Consider the following 10,103-nt stretch of genomic DNA (forward strand, 5'->3'; position numbering starts at 1 on the left):
GCTATGGTACTCCTTGCCTCTGATTTCTAAGTTTTGTTACCTTTTATAAGATACTGCAGGAGAGTAATGAATGCCTGAAAAATATTCTGCACGTTAGTGCCTTTTTAGAAGAGAATTTATTAAGTAGGTTATATGTTTTCTCCACATTAGTAAACACTTCTGTGATCTGTGACAACACAGATCTGAAACACTTCTGTGAACTGTTTCAATAGCATAATGACACAATTTAAAAATAAATTAATATGTACGACTTATACCATTTCAATTCTAACAGTTCCTTTCATTTGCAATATTATCTCATTTGAATTCTCTCAAAACAATGTTTGGGTATAAGTTCTTACACCTTTTAGTGAAAAGTAAAGTTAAACTATTTTCATAAGCAGTTGTTTTCATAGCAGGAGATGTGAAAGAAAATATCTTTGAAATCAGTTCCAAATAAAAAACGACATGTAATGCAAGGTGACTAAATAAACCCATAAGGGGCAAGTTTATATTCTAAAGATGTCTAAATAGGAACAGTCACGCAGCATTTCCATTTTAATGTGATACTGACATGTATTTATTCCTGTCAACTCATTAGGCATAGTTTATGATTGTACTTAGAAGTTTCAGCTGTTTTAATTGATGTTAAGGAACAAACTATTTAAAGTTGCTAGAAATAGGATTTAAAAGGTACAAACGAGATCTGTTTTCATAGGGTTGCTGTCTCTTACTTGAAAACCTCAAAGGCACTTGTATGCAGTGTGTGTGTTTGACTTTATGTCTCAATGCTATGAAGCTTCACCTCTTGTCAATGAAAACTGACGTCAGTGAACTAATTGGCTCTTCTTGTGCGTAGGTACCCTGACATGCCCACTGCTGCTGATGTTGTGAATGCTTTAGATCAACAGGCACTTGCGTCCATCCTGAGAACATACGGGGAGGAGAGGCACGCCAAGAAAATCGCTTCAGCCATCGTTCAGGCACGCAGCATATATCCCATCACCAGAACTCAGCAGCTTGCAAGCATTGTTGCAGGTACCCTCATTAATTCTTCACAGTGGCTGAGAGAGAAAAAATATTAATCCCCAAAGTCCCAGAGGGATCTATTTGTACTTGAAATCATGCAGGATCTAATCCTGCCTATTCTGCTCTGATGTCAGCTCTCCTTTTTTTCCCCCCGTAAGATCCCACTTCTTATACTGTATTTCACCGATTAGCTTAATAATAGATTTTACATGAAGTGATTTATCATTTTGTCAACAAAGTTGAAACACAGAATGACAGCAGCCTAGGGAATTCTTTGTCCCAGCTATTGATAAGCATTCAAATAGATACGTCATATGCATCTCTTTGTTTTAAATTTCTACATTTTAATATTTTGAGGGGAAGTACTATGGCAGTTTCCAGTTATGAATGAAATTAGATTCAATCTCTCTGCTTAAAGAATGAGGAAGCAAAAAGTAAAGCAATACGTAGCTTGCTTCACCTTGTGAATGCCAACTAGATCAGCCTGAAGCGCCTATTGAAACACTTCATCTTACTTGCTCTTCACTGTAAACAACTTGAACAAAATCTAGTTAGACAGGAGCTGTGCTCACATTGAGAACCTTCACATTTGTGTTCTCGAGTGAAAATTTTCCAGCAAAAAAATAAGATACTTTCACTGTCCCTTAACAATATAACATATAAGGCTGTTTTTAATCTATTTATTTATTTATCTATTTATTTATTTATTTTTAACCAAGAAATGAAAATGACTGGGTCTCGTCACAAAATGCCCTATATTGTTGACTCCTTTAACTATAGACCTTTAAAATGGCTATCCGAATTTAACATTTAGTAAAGATTAGTGTTACAAGTTCTATCTGCATAAAAGCCTTTAAAACTATATTGTTTTCATAAAACTGTGTATTCTTCCTGGGGAGAGGAAATGGAGAGGGAGGTGCCGATCTCTTCTCCCTGGTGATCGATGACAGGAAGCACAAGAACAACACAAAGCTGCTCCAGGGGAGCTTCAAACTGAACATTAGGAAAAATGTCTTCACCGTGAGGGTGGTCAAACACTGGAAAAGGCTTCCTAGTCAAGTGGTTAATATGCTGTGCCTGTTGGCATTCAAGAGGAATTTGGATAATGCCCTTAACAATATGCCTTAACTTTTGATTAGCACTGAACTGGTCAAGTAGTTGGACTAGATGATCTTTGTAGGGTGCTTCCAACTAAACTATTCTATTAAATTCTACTTAAACTGTAACTTTAATTTAAAAAATATAATTATTGATAACTAGTAGAACAGTGATTAATAATTGTGATAATTAGTGATAGATAATTGCCTACCTTAAGAGCTTAAGAAGTTTAATAGGGACTTACTTTTAATGGCTTTAGGATCACAAAGAAATTAAAAGGCTTTGAGTTGTATAAACCAGGATACTTGAGCAAAATGTCCACTTTAAACCAGGCCCAAAGTCTAGCTGATACGATTACAGGACCTGAAGACACTGCTTGCTATTGTAAGCCCCTGTTGTAAATGTGTAGTAGGCGTAATGAATGTGGGGAATAAATAATATTAAAGAATATATGAGTCTTTAATAAAACCTGAGAATTTGCATTTCTAAAATGATCATTATCATAAACTTTATGAAGTAATAATTTAGTTTTGTCAGATGTATCTCCTGCTCTTTGAAACAACTATTGATTAAAAATATACCATTATTGAGATTAAAGCAGCCATGTTGCTATGCTAAAGTTGTAATGTGTTCTACGCTGTAAACAAGCAGTATGGTAACCTCAAAAATAATTCTGCCAACTAGCTTGGATTCAAGAAAAATAAAATTATTAGTGTAAAAAAGAGATTGATCAAAGATCCCTTCACGTTTAATGGGCTGCATGTGAGTCATCACCTAACGGTCACTTTCTGTGAAAACAACAGGGGATTTTTGTTCTCACTTTAAACTCTGATGTATTTGAAGAGCAGCTTGATATGTGAATCAGGAATGCATCAGATAAGACACATGCCAAAGAAAATGAATCCAACATATATCTGCTAAGACAGTAAATATGTATTTTGTGTGCTTTTTTGAAGTATGTAAGTAGTTAAAACAATTTTAGGACTATTATACTTATCCCCGTTTGGGTAGAACTTCTTACAGTTTTAATCTGATTTCTCTGTAAACGAGCTCAAGGGTGGATCCTTGCTAGTTCTTGAACAGATAATATGTTAAGAAAATTTCTGGTAAATATAATAAATTTTGTTCAATTTATCATCAGTATATTTTCTACTACAAATTTATATCCATGAAGTTATTGAGGTAAGTCATAGCTACAGGGCCAGAGATCACAGCTACAGAATTCTCTTGGTAGGACAGAACAAAAAAGCCCTGACTAATTCAGGATTTAAGCAGAGTAAACTCCATGACTTATTACTTAAATGTCAAGTCCTTAAAAATATATGTATACATGTATATATATTCATTAGAAAAATAAAATCTTGCATTTTAGACTTTACAGACTCTATAAGAACATAATTTTTTTCTCCAGAACAGGATCATTTCTTTTGCCTGTGGCTAGATAGCTAGAAAACATGTAAACAATCTAGCCAATGAGACTGGGTATCTGTATCTTTTTCTTTGCTGATGTGAGTATCTGAAAATTCACATATTATCCATATTTCTCTAAAATCTTATGGTTTAATATGGCTTAAGATTTTCCAGAACTCCAAACTTCTGTGGTAAGTTCCGGCTGATAACCAGAATCCCAATGAATCCAAGTTAGATTTGGACTAGCCTGGAATGGAAAAGGGAAATGCTATCCAGGAAACAAACAATAAAGGGAGTTAGAAGGTGTATTGCTGCTGTTAATTGATTGGGAGATAAGAATGACAAAACTAAGCAAAACAAAAGGCTCTACAACAGTTAGAGATCATTCAGACACTTCTAAAGTTCGCATTGGAGAAAGTTAAAGTTTTAAGGTACAGCTTGAAAAAATTATAAATAGATTAGTATGTCAAGATTGCCTACAACACCTTAGGGCTAACTCAGGTATCCAAGTGATTTCTTAGTTAAACAAAAGTCTTTTGTTCCAATTCAATGAAATAATTCCTTCTAACTCTTGGCATAAAGCCTGAAAGTCATCTCAATTTACCGTGCCATTGAATAAAGTCCTACAAAATAAAATTAAAAAAAAAAAAAAGTTTGGCTTATTTTTTTCTAAATGTTTTCCAAAATGCTTTTGAGGCATTTAAATAAGGAGATCTCTGAGTAAGCTGTGGATCCTGCAATTTACACAGGGGGAAAGGAGATTTTTTTTTTTTTTTTTAAATTCACTGATGCGAATATTGTCTCTTCCTGTAGCTCAGTCAAACTCTACTCACTGTTTACAATTTTCACACAGATATCTGTAATGATGAACACTGTGTAAATACTAAAGATCAGTGTTTCTCTACTGAAGATCTGTGAATAGATGTGTAGAATTCAATTAAGAAGTACTTCCTGATGGCTATTGCTGAAGCTCATTGAGTTCTGTTGTGAAATGATAGTATTAACTGGATGTGCAGGAAAACTGGTTAGACATAGTGAAATTCTTTAGACTGTAATTTTGTTTTTTTCTGTACTGCTTCTCAATTTTTCCTTCTAGTGGGTAATATACCTTGTCATCTATTCATTTGTTTTCACAGTTTAATTTTTCTCAATGGCATTGAAATATGTTATCTGTTAACAGGTCGTTTTGAGATTATGTAGTCATTTGGACTTGAAAGGAATTGATGGTGAGATACTAAAGAATCGTGAAAAGTTTAAAAAACTTTAATGGGTAAAGTCAGTCTTGTTCAGATTGTTCCACACTGATATACTTTAATTATCAGTTTGGAATTTGTAATATTGCCTGAAATTCAGATGGGTGTGAATTAACACTGTACTGAGGGAGCCTAGACAAAAGGACATTAGTTGCGTCACAGAAACTTATTAAATGCAATGCTAATTCAACAGACGGATTCCTGCAAACAGGTGCACGATCTGAATTAATTTTTAAACTCTCCCACTCTTGTACACTCTGGAGACTTTAATAGTTCATATTGACAGGCACAGCACGTTGCTAATTTCATTCACAAGCTTAAGAATTTCAATACATTTTAACTTGTGAATCTATTAGATTTTTAAAAGTGTAAGTAGCATAAGGGCATCCCAAAACTAAAAATGATAATTTCTCTCTCTGGGATTTCAAACCAGTCATCTAGCCGGAAGCATGGTGTTTTTATGAATGAAATTCATTTTATAAGCTTCCCATAAAGATTTATATATATATGTTTTTGTACATTGCACAGCCTGTTACCAGGAAGGATTTTCTTTTACTGTTGCAACAATTGGAGGGGGCTGGATTTTGTGCCTCATCAGTAAGCACAAGTAGGTTTCTATTTAACTATACCAGAGGGCTAAGAGTGGGGTAGAAATATTTTTCACCCCTATCACATAGGTTATATCTACTGACTTTAAAAAGATGAAGGCCCGTATAACAGAAATCCCCATCACAAATTACATTTAGTACTTAATAGCAGTCTCTAAAGACAGACCAATAGGCCATTGAACTTGAAGACATTTTGGTTTTAGTTAGTCTTTTTGGTTGCATAAAACTGCAGTGTCTGAATTTCTATACCAGTTTCCTGGTGTATCCTTTACCAGTGGTAAGGTATCCTTTACCAGTATTCGGCACCATTATATATGTCCTGTGCTGTTTTCTCACGTTCACCTGAGGCGTGTAAAGTTTTATTATACTTGCAGAATATATTATGGTTTTTATTTAATTTTCTTCAGAGTTTCTCATAAATGTGTGCTACAAGGACTCACTTTTCCAGTTTACTTTACAGATATTTCAAAGCACGGTTAATTGCCATAGAAGAGTATTGGAGAAAGACTTTACGCTAAACATCCACGGCAAGACACCTGAAAGAACTTTCTTAAGACTTGCCACTGTCCTAGTCATGCTGGTAGCCTGAGTATCTAATTTATTTAGTTTATTTACTCAGTATTTCAATTGCAAAATATCAGTGTGATCAGAACTGCTAAAAATCAGACCAGTATTAGCATTTAGGTTTTACAAAACCATTTTGGAAATAGAACAGATATCTATATCAACTCTATTCAGATTAGTAAAAGATATTCTGATGACATACAACATAAAACTCAGTATTTTACTAAAGTTCCAGTGAGATTGGCCGTGGAAATTTAAATAACAATTCTCATTCTAGGCTTCCAATCAATAAATAAGCACAGTCAGTTTTGTACCCAGATTTCACGCTGTACTCTTGTGGGTTGGCTTTATTTGTATCTGTGATACTTTTGGAAGCTGGAATACTCTTAGAATATCAGAAATATCTTATCCACAGAAAAACAGCGTTATTTTTTAGAAAGTACTTAGGCTGCTTAAATGCTTAGGCTGCAAAAATATGAATTTTTAATAAGTTAAAAACTCTGTGGATCTGCTTTGAGAGGTGAACGCCAGCTCCCGATAGTAACAGTCCAAAATTGAAAGTGTAAAACTGATGTTCTTGACATCACAACTTTAAATTTTTCAGCAGGTGGCAAGAGAATGGAGGTTCTGCATAAAGCTGGTAGAACGATACCAGTTGAAGTGGAGGGAGAAAAAAACAAATCAACAACCATACTGCTTTCTAATTCACTAGCTTGTTAGTAGGAAATATTTTGTATGGAAACATTGCTTTTCTATTCCAGTTACAGGTATTTTCAGTAGAGTGAACATGGTGGCAGTAGGCTTGGTTTTGGAAGGGGGAAGGAGGGAGAGGTATGTTTTCATTATTTGAAAACGTATGCTTGGAAGAGACTCGTGTGGTATTGTTTTCACAAACTGTCATTTTTAGTCAAGAATCATTGGCTTTTGTAGTTGAATCCAACCAATACCCAAGTATCTGATGTGTCCACTTGAAGTTCTCCTGAAGAAAAATTCGATTCTAAATGAAACCTAAGACAGGGCTTAAGGAGAATATGAAGCTATGTAGATTTAGTCACTTAGTGAATGCTATGGAAATACGCATGTCCTGTGGTATTCTTTTGATACTTTACATACTAATTTTAAACACTGCTGTTCTGAGCAAATTACTTGTATTTGTAGGTGTTGGTTAAGTGTATAAAGAAAATTGTTTATTTTGCTCAGCATGCCATTATGTTATGCATAAAGAGACGATTTTCTTCACATATAAATAGCAGTCAGTGGTGGTTTGAAGCATTTCATTTTCAAATCAGAGCCTGTTTTTAGATATACGAAAAATATGGAAATGGATATTGTGCTAGGTAGCACAAGCTGGTTTCTTAGGGCATCAGTAAGTATCCCTTTATGATTTATATAAGTTACAAAACATGGTGGTCTCAAAGACAGAAATGACAGTAGGTAGCTAACATAACTTTTCCTAGAGTCCAGACCTGATAAAGGAGCTAAGTGCCCAGAGATGAAATCTATTTTAGTTGTAAAGCACAGTTTAAGCCACACATCCCTGTGCAGTAATGTGCATTGGGAGAAGTGCATCCTGCTGCCACTTCTGTCTTGAAGGATTCAGACAGCAGTAAGAAGGAAACAGCTATGGTGAGGTTTTTCAATTAATTCAGGCATTTTTGTCATTAGAGTCAGAGGAGAAGGAATATGGCTGGGAAAATAGAGTATGCAGAAATGCACCTTGGATGCATCGCATACATGATAATAACTTAGTTGATAATTATTCAATTTTATATATTATTAGTGGCTTCTCCCTTTGCTTAACAGTGATGATCACTTGTGTTTGTGATGTTGAACATGTATTTTCTGACATAAGTAGAATCTCACCTTTAAAATTCTGAATAATTCCACCAATACAATATTTTGTCCCAGTATATTGGCAAAAATATAGAAGAACTTTGGTATTTCTATTATTTTATTTTTTTCAATCACTTTTTAAAATGTGAATTTAATCAACTTATTTCAGAGGTATCATGCTCCTTTCTTTTACTTCACTACGCAGAATATTGACTTGAATATTAACTTGAGTTTGAACTGCATTCCTTTCAAACCCATTGCCTTATTATGTTGTAGTTTAGCACTGGCATGGTATTAAGGCATTTTAATACACACATGCCAGTTGAATTGCCTTATCTCTAATGGGTTCTCTTTTTTTGAAAAATAATTGTTTCCATTTATGTGCCACTATAAAATGTCTGCATTCACTTACGTAATAGATTACAAGTTTACTCGGGTTTCACAGATCTTGTAAGGCTTTTGCACTTTAGACTCTTTGATCCATCAAATCTCTAGTTCTTTTCTCTGTACTCCGATAATGAAGATTCAAGCACAAAATACATAAAATAATGCTATGTTGAAGTTTCCATGAAAATTTCTTTCTCTAAAGAGACTTGCATAACTTGGAGGGACTTTGGGGAAAGAGGAGGAGGGAATTTTGTGCCACCAGTCAAAATTATTTAAGGTGGTGATTTTTCTTCAAAAAACTCATACCTTGACACATTGTGCTATATAAACATGTGAGAAATCAACAATATCGGTTGCATTTTCTATTTTTCTCAAGGTTCTTTTGTGATCATTTGAAGGAACACAGGTATAATGGTCAAGAATTATTATCTCCAAACTAAGACATCTCTTTTAAGCTTTCAGTAATTAATTGAAAGATAATTGCCACTAGATAAACATTGTATTTTGTACGTAACTGAATGTAAAACATACATTTTATTTTTGCAAGTGCATAATAATGTAGAAGGCAAAAGTTAAAATTTTGTGTCCACCTTTTTTTTTTCTTGCCTTAAAAGCATAAAACAAATCACCTCAAACAATTAATTGGCATTGATTATACTGAGCTGTAAGGTATAGGATTTATCTAGCCCATCTTCATTTTTCCCTGCTTTGGTTTCAGCTATCATTTTGCATTTTAACTTTGTGAAGCATTTCAGGAAGCAGTTCCTATAGGAAAAAACAACACTCCAATGCAAGCCAGCTCAGTTTAATAGGGTTTTAAAAGTGATTCAAAGCAGGAAATATATCTTTTAAAGAAGGAAGCTCACTACTCAGGGTTCTTTTGTAAGTATGCTTTCCTTTCAATTCATCATGCACGAGTGGATTAATGTCAGATTAGCAGTGTAGAAATAACGAAATGCTAACCTTTTCAAATGTATTACAGGTGCTTTTCCAGCATCAGCATTGTATGCACGAAAAGACTTGCTTCAGAGACCTACACATGTTGCCACCAAAACTTTCCAAGGCCTGCGAATATTTGTAAATGATGAGCTTCATGAGCTCTTTATAGGGCTGAAGACAGCTGAGAAGTTTCTAAAACCTGGAGGTCGCCTAGTAGCCCTCTCATTTCATTCTCTAGAAGATCGTATCATCAAACGTTTTCTTCATGGAATAGACATGACGGAAAAGTACAATCTTGGCTCACGGCAGAAGATAAGACAAGCTCTGAAAAATTCCTCCAAAGAAGATGACTCACAAGAATTTCCCCATGGAAAACCCAACTCAAAATGGACTTTTATACAGAAAAAAGTTCTCACCCCTCAGGCCAAAGATAATCAAACAAACCCAAGAGGGAGGTCAGCCAAGCTAAGAGCTGCTATTAAACTCTAAAACAATTTATCATTATATAATTGTATAATTTCCTAAAATTTCATTTTCCAGAAGGCTACCTGGACAGATAATATCAAAATAAAAAATAAAATGGAAAAGGCTGTTAGAAAACATTTTTCTTATCATTGTGCTTCATTTTAATTGGGATGTAATATCAAATGGTAAAATAAGTTAGATGAGTGGGTGTCACTAATTATAACAAAAAGACATATTTTTTAAAGGAGCGTAAAAACTAAAGTTTTTTTTTTTTTTTTTTTTAACTATGGTTTTGATGTAGTTAAAACATTCCCTTTAGATTAAATTCAGAACTCTGACATAACAGACTAAATTCTGATTGTTGATTGAGAAAGACAAGAAAGACGTGTTTTTATGGGTGTTGGTTTCACAAAACTAAGTCAGATTACTGGTTTAGTCTAGAGTAAGTTTTTAAACTAGCCTAAGAATTCATGATATTTAAATTTCTGTGTCTGTTGATTTGTTGCATGAATGTTTGTAGCTAGGAGCTATGTCTTCA

The 10,103-nt window shown here is 34.2% G+C and overlaps 1 protein-coding gene across 1 annotated transcript in view; it reads left to right on the forward strand.

The window, feature by feature from the left end:
* Positions 1–9,639, forward strand: part of METTL15 (methyltransferase like 15) — a 93,637-nt gene extending 83,998 nt beyond the window's left edge. The window contains exons 5-6 of the mRNA XM_032188772.1: positions 839–1,017; positions 9,144–9,639. Coding sequence (XP_032044663.1) covers positions 839–1,017; positions 9,144–9,589 — 625 coding nt within the window. The 3' untranslated portion in view covers positions 9,590–9,639. The remainder of the gene's footprint in view (positions 1–838; positions 1,018–9,143) is intronic.
* Positions 9,640–10,103: the final 464 nt, after the last annotated feature.

Source organism: Aythya fuligula, chromosome 5, assembly GCF_009819795.1.
Source record: "Aythya fuligula isolate bAytFul2 chromosome 5, bAytFul2.pri, whole genome shotgun sequence".
NCBI classification, from domain to species: Eukaryota; Metazoa; Chordata; class Aves; order Anseriformes; family Anatidae; genus Aythya; species Aythya fuligula.